General features: G+C 49.6%; 1 protein-coding gene across 1 annotated transcript; it reads right to left on the bottom strand.

Annotated features, from left to right (window-relative positions):
• Positions 1 to 14,273: 14,273 nt before the first annotated feature.
• Positions 14,274 to 17,497, bottom strand: POU3F4 (POU class 3 homeobox 4). The gene has a single exon (XM_048514879.1). The coding sequence runs from the start codon at positions 17,450 to 17,452 to the stop codon at positions 16,238 to 16,240; it is 1,215 nt and encodes a 404-aa protein (XP_048370836.1). The 5' UTR covers positions 17,453 to 17,497; the 3' UTR covers positions 14,274 to 16,237.
• Between the last annotated feature and the right edge of the window lie 1,402 nt (positions 17,498 to 18,899).

The raw sequence follows: 18,899 nt of genomic DNA, 5'->3' as shown, positions 1-18,899 counted from the left end.
TCTGCATTTGTGTGAGCCAGCTATGGAATCGCAGCCCAGCCCAAGGGTCAAGGGACTGATTGAGATCCTTTTCGGACAGTGCCAGATTTACCTTTAGACTTGGCCGGCTGAAGCCTAGGGCCTCAAAATGTTGGAGTATAATATTTTTGACACTGTCATACTGTCATGACACACTGGAGTCTCTAAACAACCCTTCAATGATTTTCCTTACACTCCGTTTCAGAATATTACCATCTTAAGCCGGTAACTTGACACTGGCATTGATTTCTGTATTGATTTTGTCTGTTCAGGACTTCACTGAAGCGGACCCCATTTTGTGACCCCATTTTGTGGACCCCATCTTCCATTAGTCATGAGAGAAGGGGAGAGTAGAGGAGCAGCAGTGGCGGAGGAGGTTAAGAGCTCGTGTATCTAATCTGGAGTAACCGGGTTTGATTCTCCACTCTGCCACCTGAGCTGTGGAGGCTTATCTGGGGAATTCAGATTAGCCTGTGCACTCCCACACACGCCAGCTGGGTGACCTTGGGCTAGTCACAGCTTCTCGGAGCTCTCTCAGCCCCACCTACCTCACAGGGTGTTTGTTGTGAGGGGGGAAGGGCAAGGAGATTGTAAGCCCCTTTGAGTCTCCTGCAGGAGAGAAAGCGGGGATATAAATCTAAACTCTTCTTCTTCTTCTTCTTCTTCTTCTTCTTCTTCTTCTTCTTCTTCTTCTTCTTCTTCTTCTTCTTCTTCTTCTTCTCCTCCTTCTCCTTCTCCTTCTCCTTCCTCCTCCTCTGAGGGGCCTCACAAGTGGAATAGTGAGATGAAAAGTGAGATGAAAATATTTAAACAACAGATAAGGGAATGCCCCATGGACACAGAAAAATGATTTCATAAATTAGCCACAAGAAGTAAAAGGAGGTGTCAGAACAGCCTGACGGGGACTGAGCATGCCCAGGAGAGAGGATAGCAAGAGCAGCGGAGACTCAGTTAAAAGAGGAAGGCAACAGAAAAGGTTAACCAGTTCAAGTGCTTGAGGGCATCTGAAGCGGAGGAAAAGATACCAGAGCCTGAAAAATGAACTGCCCCAATGCCGCAAAAGGTGCAACATAAATATTTGGTTAGGATTTTGGGTGCTGTGTGGTTTCCAGGCTGTATGGCCGTGTTCTAGCAGCATTATCTCCTGACGTTTCGCCTGCATCTGTGGCTGGTATCTTCAGAGGATCTTGTGTACTCATCTTTTGGCTGGTATTGATATGAAGGAACAATAACTCCCTGTCTAAGTTTGCAAGTTCTTTGCGGGTCGTGTGGATTCTCTCATGTAAAAGCGTACGTTCTAGGTGGTTATCGATGCGGTGAGCCTGCGGTGTTTTGAAAGTCCTTTTGGCTGCAAGAAATGATGGGATAGTACCTGTGTCTCTGCAGCGTAGAAGAAAGGTTAGAGAACACAGGAAGCGTGCTTTCCTGAGCCGTAGTTTTTCCATTCTCCGTGTGTCTTGGAACAATTTCTCCCCGTAGAGATGTTCAATGTATTGTCGAAGGCTTTCACGGCCGGAATCACTGGGGTGCTGCGTGGTTTCCGGGCTGTATGGCCGTGTTCTAGCAGCATTCTCTCCTGACGTTTCGCCTGCATCTGTGGCTGGCATCTTCAGAGGATACATCTGGTTAGGATGTCGCTTGTGATGCCTGCAGCAGAGCATTGTGGGTCTCCTTGAACTTGAAGATTTTGATTAAGGATGCTGCAGGCTTTATGGGGGCAGGTGAGCCTGATCCGAGGGTCGCCCAAAAGCTGAGCCTTGGATCTCTCTGCCTTGCTGTGGAAGATTCACAGTAACCGCAGCAACACCTTCGTGGCGTCGTGGTTAAGAGTAGGTGGATTCTAATCTGGAGAACCGGGTTTGATTCCCCACTCCTCCACCTGAGTGGCTGAGGGTTATCTGGTGAACCAGATGTGTTTCCGCACTCCTACATTCCTGCTGGGTGACCTAGGGCTAGTCACAGTTCTCTCAGCCCCACCTACCTCACAAGGTGTCTGTTGTGGGGAGAGGAAGGGAAAGGAGCTTGGAAGCCACCTTGAGTCTCCTTACAGGAGAGAAAGGTGGGGTATAAATCCAAACTCCTCCCCCTCCTCTTCTTTCTTCTTCGCAAAGATCCAGTGTTTGCAACATGTTCTCTACACCTTCAGAGTTTGACTTTGCAGTCCCCCGCCCCTCTGTTTTGAGATTTGTTGAGATTTTTTTTGTCAACTTGTTTCAGTTCTTCTTGGTTTTCCTTTGGTTGCGTAGGCTTGCATCTGTGTTGTAGGACTTTTATATATTACATACTCACAATACATATAATTATTTAATTACGTACGCCGACGGCATCATTTATTTGTAGAATGTACATATAATGCATACTTCTCGCTTATTCAGGCACGGATAATTCTGAAAAGGCATGCGTGGTTTTTGAAAAGGAGTTGGGTGGAAAGGAGAAAAAACTCTGCTCAAACGAAGGCGCTGGGGTTCGAGGCACGTGCGGGGAAAAGCCAAACCAAAATTGGGGTTTTTCAGAGCAAAACAGAAGAAATGAGAAATGTAAAACTCTCCTTAGAATTTTCTCGTCCAGCTGTACCAATTTATTTTTTTGCAGTTCCGCTGTGCTATTTCATCTTAACACGTATGTAGATGTTGCTAATGCACACACAATTGGCCTGCCTGTTCACACTGGCTTTCAGAGGCAGTTTCTTTATGGACAGAATTTCCGTTTCCTTGTTTTGCCATGAAACACTGAAACTCTTCCTAAGCTGCCGGGACAGATCTGCCTCTGTTTGTGTGTGTGTGTGTGTGTGTGTGTGTGTGTGTTTTGCTTTTTTGGAGGAGGGGCATCACATCACAGCTGACATGGCAACCTGTAGAGTTTTCAAGCCAATATACTTTCAGAAGTAGTTTGACATTGCCTCCTCTGCACAACAGGACTGGCGTTCCTTGGCGGTCTCCCATCCAAATATTAGCTAGTGCCGGGGCTGAAAGTGTGTTTGGCCCAAGATCACCCAGTAAACGTCCATGGCATGAGTGGGGATTGGAACCTGGATTTCCCAGGTCCTAGTCTGACATCTTAAGCACTACCCTATACCAGTTTACAGAAGGAAAACAGCAGCACCTTACCTTGTGTCTTTGTAGAATTCCCATTCTCCAGTTAAGGATCCTCTGCTCTGCAGGCAACCCAATCCATGGTGCGGGAAGAATGTATTTGGGCAGCAAACAGGGATGATGCAGGTTTGCCATCTCCACGGAGGTTCTCGATTAATGCTAAACTTACCTGCTGCACTGAAAGGTCCTTACCCAGCCCAATGGACTACGGCTGCCTTTTTGCCAGTGTAAGTCAATGCCAGCAAAAGGGGGCATTTGGAAGGCCTGAGGAAGCCGACTAAAGTTGGCTCCACTTCCAAGAATGCCTTCATCAGTGCCAGCTCCTGCAGTGGAAGAGTGCTGGCTCAGCAGCTGGGATGGTGCCAGTGGTGGGATCCAAAAAATTTAGTAACAGGTTCCAATGGTGGTGGGATTCAAACTGTGGCGTAGAGCCAATGGGACTGGGTGGGGCATGACGGGGGCATGGCCGGGCATTCCAGGGGTTGGGCATTGCTGGGCGGGGCTGTGGCAAGGACGCAGCCGCTGCACCGGTTCTTGGGCGGGAAACGAATGCACGCAGGCGCAGGCTGCCACGCACGCCGGTGCACCTCCTGCTAGACGCTTCAAGTTCTGTGCGCTACTGCTGAGAGGAGGGGCGTAACTAAGGCAAAAATCACGTGGCAAAATCACCCATTAGTAACCCCCTCTCGGCACACACAAATAATTAGTAACCTGCTCTCGGGAACCCGTGAGAACCTGCTGGATCCCACCTCTGCAATGATATCACACTGAGGCCACGCTGACTCCAAGGCCTTTTGCAACCCCTCCTCCAGTGGATTGCACTGTTAAGGTCCTTCTCTAGTCCCTTCCACCCATGCAAAATAATGCACTTTCAATCCACTTTCACAATTGTTTACAAGTGGATTTTGCGATTCTGCACAGCTTCAAAGTGCATTGAAAGTGGCTTAGGAAAGTGCATTGTTCTGCATGCGCAGAAGGGGCCTGTGTTTGCTGTACGCTATATTTGTTTACTCTGCAAATGTCTTGACCTCAGGGGTGGAGTGAGGGAGAGCTGTGCCTGGGGCATGCCTGCATCCTCTGCCCCCGCCTGCCCCCTGAACGCCACACTTCCGCACAGGCATGCACTCGGTGCATTGCGCCCCACCCCGCCCCCTTCGCACTACACTACTGCTTAACCTGTATTGGTTTCTAAAACAGGGTGTGGTTGCAAATGGTCATTTCATGCTTAATAAAATATTTAATTTCACACTGACATATTATGGGACAGCTGCAACACAGGCATCCTATCGGAGTCATTATAGAAGGCATGAAAGAGATGTGAATGCCTTCTAATAGGCAAACATGATTTTCATAAAGCCATCCTGAAATTCCCTCCAGATAAGGACATAACAGGGCAGGGATGTACCAAAGGGCAACGAGATTGTCCCTAGGAAATTTGGCATACCGTATATACTCGTGTATAAGTCGACCCGCATATAAGTCGAGACAACTAATTTTACCACAAAAAACTGGGAAAACTTATTGACTCGCGTATAAGTCGAGGGTGGGAAATGCAGCAGCTACTGGCAAGTCCTGATTCTCCCTTTAAATCCACTCAGAAGGGGGGGGTGATTTAAAGGGAGAATCTGGGGAAAATGTGAGGGTGCCTGTCAGGGGAGGAATGTTTATGTTAGCAGTACCATCATTTCAGAGTATCTTTAGGACACCCCCCCTGATGATACCAGCCATGTTTGGTGAAGGTTGGTTCATGGGGTTTAAAGTTATGGACCCTCAAAAGGACCCCATCTACTATTAGCTTCCATTGGAAAGAATGGGGGATGGTAGCATCCCCTTTGGGGGTCTATAACTTTTGACCCCCTGAACCAAGCTTTACCAAACCTGGCTGGTATCAGCAAGAGATTATCCTGATGATACCACCCAGGCTTAGTGAAGTTTGGTTCAAGGGGTCCAAAGTTATGGACCCTCAAAATGTAGCCCCATCTACTATTAGCTCCCATTGGAAACAATGGGGGATGGGGCACCCCTTTTGGGGGTCCATAACTTTGGACCCCCTGAACCAAACTTTACCAAACATGGCTGGTATCATCAGGAATGTCACCTGATGATAACCTGAAATTTTGGTGCTGCTAGCGACTAGCCTAAAAAAGGCGCCCCCTGGAGGCCGACAAAGTGAAAACCTTAAAATATTTTTTTCAAATACACCTCACTGAAAAAGTCGACTTATATGCAAGTATATATGGTATGTGTAGTAGAGGTGGAGGAGCATTTCCTTGTGGTTCCATGATTGAAAAAACATTGTTTTATTTTTAACAAGACTAGTTGCAGGAATTGCAGGGATTGTAATTTAAAGATGAAAACCTTTGTAGGCAGGAGCAAGAAGGGGGGCTATTTAACCTGCTCATGTTGCACCTTTTCTCCAATAAAAATTGTTACCCCCAAGTTACTAGAAAACTTTTGGCCAGAGGTAGTCTGTGGAACTTGAAGGTGATGATCTTTGTCAGTGAAAAGGCACAAGGATGACAAATGGAACAGCTCCGCTAGGCTTCGTTTTTGAATTGCACCTCCCCTCTCCCCTCACACAGCTGTGTTCTGTTAAAAATGGGAAAAAACAGTTACAGAATGACACAATGCGTTGTTCAGTTTTACCTTATGAAACCCTAGAAATTCTCAGCTAGAGATTCACAGCAAGGAAAAATGGACATGTTTAAAGTATCTAAATGTAGATGGGTAGGGTCACTAAGGGACAACAGAATATAGTTTTGTCTTGTTTTAAAATGTAAGAGTTCTAAAGAGTTGAGGGAAGTTGAAGGAAGGCTCTGATCAGATATCCCTTGCCAGAATACTGTATTCCCCAGTGTCCCCCCCCCCGCCCCAATACCTATAAGCAAGACAGAGGCCAACCCGCCCCCCCACCACTGCTTTTACCAGGGTGACATAGTGGTTAAAAGCTGCTTGATTCCCCTCTCCTCCACATGAAGCCTGCTGCATGACTTTGGGCCAACCTAGTTCTCTCAGAACTCTTTCAGCCCTCACCTATTTCATAAGGTGACTGTCGCAAGGAGAGGGAGGGAAGAAGTTCGTAAGCAGCTTTCAGACTCCTTATGGTAGAGAAAAGCTGGGTATAAAAACTAACTCTTCTACCTCCAGCCAACTGGTATTCTAAGATAGCCTGCTTCTGAGCATGGAGGCTCTACCAGCGGATATCAGCTATTGAAGAATTCCCCCCCACCCCTCCAAAGTTGCCTACTCCACTTTTAAAGCCATCAAAGCCTCTTGATGCCCAGGAAAATTACTGGTCCATCTCATGCATTTATAAATATTCTGAAGGAAAAATAAGAAAAGAGATAGGAAATCATTCTCTCTCCCTTCCATACCTATTGGAGGCTAGTCCAGCACTGTATGTAATCCATTGTATGGATTAAATGACTGAATGATCAGAGATGGACTTTTATTTAGGATGCTGAGAACCTCTGAGAGGATATCTGGCCATTTTCCACAATGGCGATCACTCATGGGAGGTGCAGCTAATCTCCTTGCCGTTATCCAATCTGAATTGTGTGCCAAACAGCTTTGCAGCTGCGCAGTAGCTCTGGCAGTGGAGCTTAATTTCCTTCTGCCATGCAACTGTTTTTGCACCTCCATAGGAGGCAGTTCCCCTCTAGGCTCATGACTCAAACCCTAACTCCCCAAGACTGTGTAGAAACATGCTTGTGCAAACATGCTCGTGACACTGGGAACGAAGATAAGCACCAAACAGTAAGCCTTTTTTTTTAAAAAAATCAACACAGTGGTTGTTTATAAACAATTGGTTTTCTCTGTATTGAAACAACTTGCTGTGGAACAGCATGCAGCAACAGCGGATCCTATGGGGTGGGGTGGGGTTGGGGGAATGACTAGGAATTCCCTCATGTTGTGTGAGAACGTGTATCGATGAAATACTGCCCATTGCACGATTGTACCATTAGAATACATGGAAAGTAACCGAATGAACAAACTCAAGCTGCTTATAACCAGCTGAACTGCTGCAATGAAAAATTGGCTCGCTACTCGGGGCTAGTGAGCAGAACACAAGGCAAAGTGGTGCATATTTGAGCACCCTTACTTACATTGGGTGTTATTCCAACCAAAAGTATCCATTTCAATGTCTTTCCAAATTTTCACATTTATGACCCTGCCCTTCCTCTTGAGCAATGGGCAAGGGGTTATCCTATTCTATCCATACAACAAGCCTGAAACATAGGCCCAGCTTTGAGATCACAATTGGGTTCAAGATCCCTCAATATGCATTATGGCTGGAGTCAGGCTGTGCTCCTTCAAATCCAACCAGTGCTTGAATTGATGCCCTACACCACTCCAGCTCTCCCCATGAAGTTTAGGCATTCACATCTTACTGATTATTATATTTATATAGTGCTTTTCAGACTGTTGCTTCCTAAAGCAGCTTACATGAATCAAGAGAGACAGGTCTGGCAACACACACAAGGAAAGAGGTAGAGAACAAGGATTCATCCAATCTAGACCAGACAACCTTCCCTTACTGGTGGTCTTGCTAGGACAGTGGTGGCGAACCTTTGGCACTCCAGATGTTATGGACTACAATTCCCATCAGCCCCTGCCAGCATGGCCCAATTGGCCAGGCTGGGAGGGGCTGATGGGAATTGTAGTCCATAACATCTGGAGTGCCAAAGGTTCGCCACCACGGTGCTAGGATGAGAGAATATCCTGCAGTCTTCTCACCCTCTGGTGAGCAACAGAGTCCACCCTTTTCCTGCAAACTTACAGTTAACACATTATTCTAGCATGACGCTGTAGTTAAGAACAGCAGGCTCTAATCTGGAGAACCAGGTTCAGTTCCCCACTTCGCCGCCGGCTGGATGACCTTGGGCCAGCCACAGTTCTCTCAGAACTCTCCCCGCCCACACAGAGGCAGACCATACCTCCGAACAGCTCTTCCTTTGAAAACCTTACAGGGGTCGCCATAAGTCACCTGTGACTTGAGAGCTTTTCAACCACCATCAGATCCTATTGGGTTTATATGATGCTGTACCCATATACACGTATATTTAAGAGCATAGCCTTGCTGTTTAAGTGTCTTTAGTATGGGGAGAAATCCACCAGATGGTTCTAAGGAGATTCATCTCGGTAGAGCTTAGGTAAGATTTCCAGTGAGGCCATTGGGATGAATGGAGGCCGGCAGATTGATGGATAGATCAATTGCTTCCACTGCCACAGGTGTGGAATCTTTGTGTACAGTCATCCAGAAACACTGAGAATTCCCTTCTTCACTTACAAGCCAGTCAAAGATGCAACTTGAAAGCCTCCAGCTTTCATGGACGCTGCTGGAAGACAAGGTTGTGGGCCAGTCACCTGTCTATCATGCCCAGACCTCTACCTCACTAAGAATATTCTTCCTGAACACCTTTATCGTTTAAAAATATTTGAAATGATATTTGTATTTTTTTAAAATTAAAAAGCCAGGTAAAATAACAATAATAAAACAGGTTGAAATGCAGAAGATAATTTAGAGAAAAAAACCCTTCTCTTCCTGTGGTGTTCTCCAGATTTCTCAATAAAGCAGATTCAGTTGGAAAAGAAATCTGTTTCGTTGGCACAAAATTAGAAGAGATGCGCTCTGGATAAGAACTTTGTCCAATTTGGAAATGGGTGTGAAAACCTCATCAAAACGACCTGTCAATCCCAATCAGCCAGTAGAAGAAGAAGAAGAAGAAGAAGAAGAAGAAGAAGAAGAAGAAGAAGAAGAAGAAGAAGAAGAAGAAGAAGAAGAAGAAGAAGAAGAAGAAGAAGAAGAAGAAGAAGAAGAATTTAGATTTATATCACCGCTTTCTCTCCTGTAGGAGACTCAAAGGGGCTTACAATCTCCTTGCCCTTCCCCCCTCACAACAAACACCCTGTGAGGTAGGTGGGGCTGAGAGAGCTCCGAGAAGCTGTGACTAGCCCAAGTTCACTCAGCTGGCATGTGTGGGAGTGTACAGGCTAATCTGAATTCCCCAGATAAGCCTCCACAGCTCAGGTGGCAGAGCTGGGAATCAAATCCTGTTCCTCCAGATTAGATACATGAGCTCTTAACCTCCCACGCCACTCACACTGGTACAGCTGTGCACCCCCACAAGCCCAGATAAAAGCTCTGATGTTCTCAGGCGAAGCTCATTCCAGAACAAGCGCACCCACCCAGCCAAAGCAATGCAGGTAAAGAGACAAAAGTAAGCATACTGAACGCAGGCAAGCTTTTCCCCAGATGCCAGATCTCCCCGCTCGCGTCTGGAAACTCAGGACAAGACCAAACAATCAGGAATTGACACATCCTCAGAGATATTTGGGCCTCTCTCACTAACTCACTCATTTGAGCCATGGGGGAACTAAAATGGCAACTCCTCATGGGGGAAATTTGAAACACCAATTTTACCTGAAAGGAAGATTAGAGGTGTTTTCCCAGGAGCGCTGTCAAAAGGAAGGGAGTGTCTTAATTTTGCATGCAAGTTACAGCTGTGTACAGTAATAACTTTTTGTGCATATCCGGGGGGGGGGGGTCTATTTGCCCCCTGAAATATACCAAAAATTGTTACAGCATTTCCAGTGGACCCAGGGAGTTGCCAACCAACATGGTGATTGTTGGGGAAATTTTGAAAATGGAACATTTTTGTACACTGTGACAGTAGATACTGTTCCAAAGCAGGCCATCCCAAGCCACAAGAAGAGCGGTCTATCGGGACAGGAAGAGATTCTGATGCCTCTTCAGATCTGGATTTTAGACACATATCCATGTGTCTAAAATATGCCTTGTATACATGCAGTGTGTGTGCGTGTACGTGTGTATGATATATCTTTTTATACTTGATCTATGTATACATGATCTATCTATGCTTTATAAATCATACACACACAGCTTGATTTATCATGCACACTGCAGAAATATTGAGTAGGAGGCTAGTCCCGCATAGTAAATGCACCCCAGCTGATTAATCGCTGCTTGGTTATTCACCCCTCTGTGGTATCTCTATTAACAATGATTGTATTTGAAGTACTCCTCAGTTGCTAGGAAAACAACATGCACTGGTTGATTTCCAAAGACTCCTTCACACACACACCCAAAGTCTCGCTTGATCCTAAGTCAATGAGCGACAAACATGTACGCGCTCAGCTGGACCAGAGATGCTGACAGTGATCTAAACTTAACATTAGGTGGCAGGAAAGAGTTTCTTTTCTGCCCATCAGGATACTAGACTTTAAAACACGTCCGGATAAGTGAGCCTGCTTGAAATGGGTTTCCTTGTAACCTTTCCCCTCCATAGCATTCTTTAAACCTGTTTTTTTTCCCCACAGCTAAACTAAACACAGGATTTGGGGGCAGGGGGTGAGACGAAAACAAGGGAAACATTCCAAGTGCACCATCATAGACATGGCAAAACACCAACATTTCGGGATTCTAAACTCTGTATCGCCATTGTAAAAAAAAAAAAAATCTGGTATTGGCTTCAGTTTCCAAAACAGGATGAGACATTCATATAGATATTTGACATAAGACAACCAGCATAAAATAATGCCCTTCCATTACACACAGTTTAGATTGCTTTAATTCCCCCAAGCATTGAATGACTGCAGTTTAATCACCATGTCTCCAGTTCTTATTTTCAAAAAGCCCCCAAAATCAGGGAGAATCTGGGAATTGATTTCCTTTTCTTCTCACCTGAAAAAAAACTATATTTTAGGTACATGTGTGTATACCAATCCAGCAGTATTAAATGTACAGGTACAAAACTCCCTCGTTCTGCACAGTGTATCCTTCGCCAGCCCAACTCCATACACAGGGCTTGATTAACAGCTATGCTATGTAGTCTACAGCAAAGAGATTCCAGCAAATTGGACCCTCTCGGCTGTAGTGTAAATTATCTGAGATTTTCTCAGCAGAAAATCTGTGCCCAGCTGGCTTCCATCAAGGATAGAAAAAGAAAAGAAATCCACCAGTAATGATATGATAGTTGGTTTTGTAGTGAATGCGCAGTGGTCATTCTTTTCCCCAACTACTGAAGATTTCAATTTGTAATATTAATCATCTAGTCAGTAGAAAAATATATATATATAAAATGCATTCTTTACTTTAGATCTTAATTCCGTATGATCCTTTGATTAGGGGTAAGCACTGACATTAAAGCAGGCCTTGGCTGATCAACCGAACCACATTCAAACTACTATCCACATATGCCAATTTACCTGGATAGACCGTACTGCATTTACTGCCTACTCAGGACTGCATAAAATAAGCATGTATCAAGCATAGGTGTTCTGCTTGCTGAAGTTGAAAGCATAAGCTTCAGAATTCAGCTACCTTTTGATTTGAACACCTGGGGCTCCAGAAAACTGTCTAGCAGAGGATGCATAACATAGTTAAATGGAGGCTATTTCAGAGATCTAATCTTATAATCATTCTTCTTTAGGAGTATTTTTTTCCTAATGGTATTTCATTCTAATGCACGCAGGCGATGCAGTTGTGTTGTTTGTTGGTGTTCTGGAGTCAATATCCTCCCATATTCATATGAGACTTTTTTTTTTTTTAGAACAAGATGGTTTTAAAAAATAAATAATTTAGCTTCATTGGTCAATTACCAGCCAGCTCTAAGAATGGCTGAATTGTTGTTCTTGATGGAGTAAGAGGAAGAGGAATCTCTACTAAAACCATCGCATGGCATTTAAAACAAGCAAGTAAACAAACAGAAAAGATCTCCTTTCTAAAGCTATAAAGGATTTGGGTAACTTCCTACAGAAAGTATCTGCGTCTTAAATAAAATATTCTGTAGGCCTGACTGGTCCCTCCTCCCCCCCCCCTTTTCTATTTTTAGACAGCAAAGATGGTTTTCGCTATGATTCTATTCCTATTTCTCTAGCCTTATTCCCCATCTAAACCTATGGCCCAAATTGAGGGTTAGAGCTTCGATTCCATCTCCCGTTTTCCATTTCCTTCCATTATAGTTTCACCTTCCCTTGGTGACATAGCCCTGGAGGTGGATTCCTTTAAAAAAAAAAACCTTTCCTGGGAGTAATCCCGCATAGGATTTATGAATAAGGTTTAGGATTGCGCTTCTTTTAGAGCAGGGCTCAGCAATATATATATATCTATAGGCAGCCCTTCCCCAATATTTTACGTGGCCAGTGAAAACAGAGCCCAGCCTGGGAGAGTACCACTCAGTCAGTTCCAAGAGGTGGGGGGCAGTGATGGTGACTCTGGATGGGAGGCAGCTTGGCAACAAAAGGAAGAGAATCCATGCATATTAACCATTCCTGCTCTGGCAGTAATCTCCACCTATTCATCACGTCTCCCGTCCCAGATTGTCGTGGCCTGCATTAAGGAGGACGGAGGACGGCTTAATTAAAACGGAGCGCGCAAAAGCTGCGCTCTGAATGGTCCTGCTTCATTCCCAGAACTATGACCGGATCCAGGCGAGAACGACATATCTGAACATACAGACGTTAGGAATTAATTAATGGGGGGGGGGGTGGTGAGTGGGAAATAACACTGTCTTCTCCCCACCAACCAGCTCAGATCCTCGACTTGGTGGCCATTTGGCTGCACCTTGTGGTTCCACAGCCCCAACACTCCGCCACGAAACGCGGTTCCTCAAGAGCAAACCCGCGGGATACCGCCCTGTCAAGTCGACGGGCGCGTAAAATCCAAAAACCGGCGAGCTCGCAGCTCCCTCCTTCTGTCGCCTTGGGCCGCTGACCCACCCACTCACCCCAAAGCGAACAGACACACCTGTCCCCTTCGAAGCTGCCTTTGGGGACACCTCTCTACCACCACCACACTCTCCCATCACCACGATCACAACCCAGGCGATTGTTTCGAGGGTAAACAAGACAAAGGCGCGCGGCTCCATCATACATTCCTGACAGCCACATCCAGGCATCAAAAGTCCCTTCCTAGCCATTCGCAATACAACAGCAGCAGTTTAGTGGGGAAGAGGGGGGGGGGATTTACATATTTGGGGGCGGGTGGTTTCTCTTTCCTGCAATCACCCCTTTTGAGACTGGGGGAGGGGGGGGCTCAACCACAACAACCACAACCGAGCCTCTCTCGTCCTCACAAAGACACCGACGGATCCCCCCTCCCCCCCCCCCCACACACTTCTGCACTGCGCCTCTCGGTTTTGCATTATACTGTTTGGAGGCTGAAGGCGCCTGGACCCGAACGCGGGCAGCAGTGACATTGCGTGCGGCCCGGTGGGTCGACCCCAAACTGCTGGTCCGAGGAGAGAGGGGGGGCCCACCGCCGCGTCCACCCCGTTGGTCTGTCTAACGCTGCCTCTTTAAAGGGGCGAGGGAAGGCGACCCCAGACAATGCAGCGCGCGGCGCTCCGAACAAGGAAACAGATGTCCTGCAATCAGTTTCGGTTTTTCCTTTCCCGGGACAGGAGCCGAACCAAAAGAAAAGACTGTCCCTTTTGCCCAACTCTGACATGAAACCGATTCCATTGGCTGGCCCGGCGAGGACACGTTTGCAGCCCAGGCTTTGGAGAGAGAAAAACAGAGGAAAAAAAAGAAAAGAAAACTCAACCGGATTGCTTTACCTTTTAAGATATGGCTTTTAGTCTTTTAGTGGGAGATGCCTCCTTCCATTCCCAAACCCTTCAAAGGTGATTTGGGGATGTTAACAGAAGCCTCCGGACCGTGGGGGTAGATTGGCGCACAGACTGCCCAGAAGCGGAAATGGACACATTCTTGTCCATTTCCTCTTCTAAATTCTTGTCAATTTCACCCGCGTTCGAAAGAAGAGCCTTTGATGAAGCAGGCCGCGCGCATTTTTATTACGATTATTACGATTATTTTAAAAAGAATCTTCGCTCCACATTTTAAGAGCAAGGCCGCTAGGTAGGGAAGATCTTTGCTGCGGTTGGGAGATCTCCTCGTTCTCTGAACACCGTCACAAACGACGCAACATTTTTTCGTAATTTGTAAAAACGTTTTATTTAGAATTTTTTTTTCGTGTGTGTCTGTGTCTTTACAACAATAAAATATTGCGTCAATATAAACCCCCCCCGTCTCGACTAAAAGTGGTTGACAGCCAAATATCACCAGTGGACCGTTTTGTTTCCTTTTCTTTTAAGCCTTCTTTCACTTTCCACAACCGCATCGGGTCTTTTTTTTTTTTAATTTTTGCTTTTGTAAAACATAATGCAGAATTTATTGAAAATAAATAATTGTCGGCAACTGCGATAGGCAAATTTGGAATAAAATAGTTGAAAAAAGCAACCTTTAATGAAAATAGCGTTTATTATACATCAGTTACTAAATGAATAATCTAAATGATCTTTTTTTCTTTTAAATTAATAACTTCCCAAAAAACGTTTAGAATATACAAAACTGTACAAGGTTTTTTTTTTCTTCTGTTTTGTTTTTTTTGTTTTTAATATAAAGTTGGCAGAGAAAAAACGGGGTTTCCAGTGAGGGGATAAATTCGCGCGCGTTCAAGGTTTTTTTTTTTGGGGGGGGGGAGGGAAATACCTGTCAAGATAGCAAATTGTGATGATGGAAAAGTGGGGTCGGGGGTGTCAAAAAGGGAGCGAAACGGGGGTGGGGGGGGGTGTCTCTTTCTTCGGCGATTAAGCCGGCAACATATTCTACTTTCCAGAACTGAAAATGGCGAGGAACATCTAGAGGTGGGCAGAATTGGCTGGTTTCTATGCCTTGATGGTTCCTTAAAAAGACCGACCTTGTGGTGGTTGTATTTGCGTGCAGCTGGGTCTAATACGGATCCGCGTAAATGCGTATGCTGCGGGTCTCCACAGAGAGCCTCCAAGCAGACGGGCCTCTATGGACGGTCACTGCACCAGACGGCTGTTTGTGCAGCGAGTGTGTGTACATACACACACACGGCGTGCGCCTTTGTAAATTCACACAAGCCCAAATGCAGCAAGGCCAGATTGGGGGTGGGGGTGGGGGTGGGGGGGTGGGGAGGGATCTGAAAGTAAATGCCATTTGGAGTGTTCCCTCCTGGGCTAATGCAACACCAGAGAATCTCCCCCGGCCTTGCTCGGTCAGCGCAACACCAGAGAATCTCACCTGCCCGCAGCTCGGCCGGACTCTGGCCACAGGGAAGCTCAAGCGGTTTCAGGCGCCCGGCAGAGCTCCGCGGACGTGGCCGAGCGTCGGAAAGCGCCAACCCGGGAAAGGGGAAAGAGTCGGACGTCGCTGCCGGCGCCCTTCCCCGGGATCCTGGCATCCTGCGGCTGGCAGAAGGCCGCATTCAGCTGGGGGGATCGGCGAGTTTCAGCGCGGGCGGGATGGATCTCGGTCTTTCGAGGGTCTTGCCGGACAGGGGTCGCCAACAAAGCCGACGAACGCGGGCAAGGATCTGCCGGCCCTCCGGGGGACGTCCATCCTCCGAAATCCCCCTCGCCTCCGAATTCGACACCCCAAAAGGACCTGTTCCAGGCAAAAGGGAGTAAAGGGGCTGCCACCACCGACTGGGTCCCGGTTTGAGACGGGGAAAAAAATAATCCCTGGCTGGAATGAAACACCCCCCCCCCCAAAAAACCCCCCTCCGGACCTCCCGAAAGGCCAGACCCGAAGTCCTCCGGCCAGCCGAGGCCGACGAGACGCCGCCGGTCCACTGAGCCATTCCACATCCGACCAAGGCGCTGGAAGGTGGAAGCAATAGGCACGTCTTGTCTTTAAAGCAAAAAAAAAAAAAACTGAAAAATTGTACCTGGAGCCAGATATTTCTCCCCCCTTTTCCTTCTCTTCCTACCAGAGATTCGGGTTGGGGGCCGGGGGGGGAGAGAAGAAGCCTTGAGATGGGAAGGGAACAAAGGACCACCCTGGTCTGGGGATCAGCGGTAGGGGAGACAGGGCCAGGGGTTCGAGGCCCCTGGCGAGGAGATCGAACGGCTCCGCCGGGGTCTCTCGGCGGAGGGGCTGTTTTTTTGGCTGGTTTTGTTTGCTCCTGCAGGATCCACGAAAACAGAAGGGAGTAAATCCAGGCGAAAATAATAATAATAAAATATAATAATAATAATAATATAATAATATAATAATAACAATAATAATAATTAAAAGGGGGTGGGTGGGAAAGGGAAGGGTCAGGGCCAGAGGTGCGCGCGGGGCTGGGTCCCTAGTCAAAGGTCGTGGCAGGAGGCGTCCGTTTTGCCCGGGTGCGCGTAGAGCTCGTGGGGCTGGGGGGGCTCCCCGGGGGGCGTCATGCGCTTCTCCTTCTGGCGCCGGTTGCAGAACCAGACGCGCACGACCTCCTTCTCGAGCTGCAGGCTGTCGGCCAGCGACAAGATCTCCTGGGCGGCGGGCTTGGGGCATTTGAGAAAGTGCGTCTCCAGCACGCCCTTGACGCTGACCTCGATGGAGGTGCGCTTCTTGCGCTTGCGGCCCTGCGCGGCGATCTTGTCCAGGCTGGTGGGGCTGCCGGTGGAGGAGTCGGCCTCCTCCAGCCACTTGTTCAGCAGCGGCTTCAGCTTGCACATGTTCTTGAAGCTCAGCTGCAGGGCCTCGAAGCGGCAGATGGTGGTCTGCGAGAAGACGTTGCCGTACAGGGTGCCCAGCGCCAGGCCCACGTCGGCCTGCGTGAAGCCCAGCTTGATGCGCCGCTGCTTGAACTGCTTGGCGAACTGCTCCAGCTCGTCCGACGTGGGCGTCTCCTCGTCCGAGTGCTCGCCGCCGCCGCCGCCGCCGCCGCACGCCGGCCCGTCCAGCTCGCCGGGGTCCGGGGCCGCCTCTCCGCGCAGCAGCACGGCGTGCAGCCCCTGCGGGGGCACCGAGGCGGGCGGCGGCGGCGGCGGCGGGGGGCTCAGGCCGCCGTGGTCCAGCAGGCCCCCCACGGGGAAGCCGCCCTGCGAGTAGACGCTCAGGGCCGTCGGCTGGCCGTTGGGGTGCGCCGGGCTGGCGCCCCAGGCGTTGGGCTGGTGGGGCGACGGGTGGCCGCCGCCGTGGGGCGCGCGGTGGTGCAGGAGGGCGCCCAGCTGCAGGTCCTCGCGGCCGGGCTTCACGTCGGGCTGCTCGGCGCCCAGCGAGGCGGCCCAGGGCCCCGCGTCGCTCAGGCTGGTCACCCAGTGGTGGCCCAGCGCCGGGTGCCCGTTGCCGGGCAGGTAGTCACTTTGCAGAAGTTTGGGCGCGCCGCGGAAGGGGCCCCCCTGCGCCCCCAGGCCGCCCGCCCCCCCATCGCCGCCGCCGCCGCCGCCGCCGTGCACCAGGGCGCCCGAGCCCAGCAGGCCGTAGGGGTTGGAGGCGGCCGTGGCCATGGCTGGCTCCGCTCCGCTCCGCTCCCCCCCGCCCGGCTCGCGCGCTCGAATGTGGCGAAGGGAGCCGCGGCCAGCCTTTGACATCCACCCCGCCGAAAGGGAGCCCGCGCCGCCGCCGAGCCCGGACCGACAGCCCCGACGGCCAATCCCGCCGCCTCCTCCCGCCGGGAAGCCGCCGCGCCAGCCAATCACCGCCCGCGCCGCCGCGCCCGGCCGGCCGAGAGGCGCGGGCGGGAGGGCGGCGCGCCGAAAGGGTTAAGGCGCGGGGGGTCTGGGAGCAGGAAGTGAATCCGCCGCCGCGCGCCCATTGGCTCCGGCGCGCCGGCTCGGCGAGGGGGGAGGGGCGCCGGCGAGGCGCTTAACCCTTCGCGCGCCGCGGGGGCCCGGGCCGCTCTTTCTTTCTCTGGGTCTCCCTTGCTGGAGCTGCCCAGGAGGAGAGGAGAGGGGAGAGGGGGTGGGGGGGGGATGGGAGGGAAGGAAGGAGCGATGCCGGGGCCTGGTTTAAGTTTGTCCTGATTAATTCCAGGTAGAGCCCACCTCCCCTCCCCTCCCCTCCCCAACAAGGGAGGGGGCGAGGGAGCCCAGGAGAGGTTAAATACCTGCCTCCAAGACTGACAGCTTCTCCTTAGCCCGGTTTATAGGGGTAGCCCCAGACTGCCCCCCCCTTAACATTTTGAATGGAATCTGAAAGTAATTGGGGGATTGGGGGATTGGGGGGGCAGAAAAACTCTCCGGCCCTCTGGCCGTGCCGAGAAAAGCTAGACCGCCTTTCCTCGGATGGTCCCCCCAGCCCCGGCCAGGCCGGCTCTGCCTGTTGGGCAACCCGCAGTTAACCCCTTCCCCGGCTGCCATCATGCCAAGGCCAGCCCTGCGAGCCTTTCGGCGGGGCGGACTGTTGCCTCCGCGGCTATCCCCGGCCGCCCTTTCGCCTGCCGGGGAGACGCGCCTCTCTGGAGCGCCGCAGAGGGCTGTGCAGGCTGGCCACCCCGGGTGACCCCGATGAAGCAAAGCCCCCAATGGGAAGGAGGAGGACGTGGGGTTCAAGGGCTCCCCCTGTTGGAACATGTCTTGTTAGTAAGACTCCCTCCTTGGAACCCCAAAGCAGGTGAAAAAACTGATTGAATAAACTCCGGGGGGGGGGGTGTCTCCTAAATCTAATCCTCCACCCCACACCGGGATGTTGCAGATCCCAGATTATTATTATTTTTTTGCAAACACCATGCTAAGAGTGTGAGATTTTTTTTTTTGCAAAAACACACCAACACCTGACTTTGTGCAAACCAAAAACAGATTAACACCCCACCCCCACCCCCCGCCCCCACAAATAAAAGGTGGCGGAAAGAGAAGGCGAATGGCCGGGGTTCCTTTGCCTTCAAGTTAAATTACGATCCATTTGGGGTTGTTTTTGGGTGAATCGAGGACATTGGAAACGATTGTAGGCGTCCTCCTCTCCAACGTGCCGCGAAGGAGCAGGAATTGGACAGTCCCTGGTTTGTTGTGGTGCTCCAGCTGAGAAAATTAAACCCTAAAA

Source organism: Sphaerodactylus townsendi, linkage group LG13 (assembly GCF_021028975.2).
Source record: "Sphaerodactylus townsendi isolate TG3544 linkage group LG13, MPM_Stown_v2.3, whole genome shotgun sequence".
Lineage (NCBI taxonomy): Eukaryota > Metazoa > Chordata > Lepidosauria > Squamata > Sphaerodactylidae > Sphaerodactylus > Sphaerodactylus townsendi.
This window is presented reverse-complemented; position numbering and strand designations above follow the sequence as displayed.

Coding starts and splice junctions, on each gene's coding strand:
- POU3F4 (XM_048514879.1), bottom strand. CDS start 17,452: ATGTCAAAGGCTGGCCGCGGCTCCCTTCGCCACATTCGAGCGCGCGAG.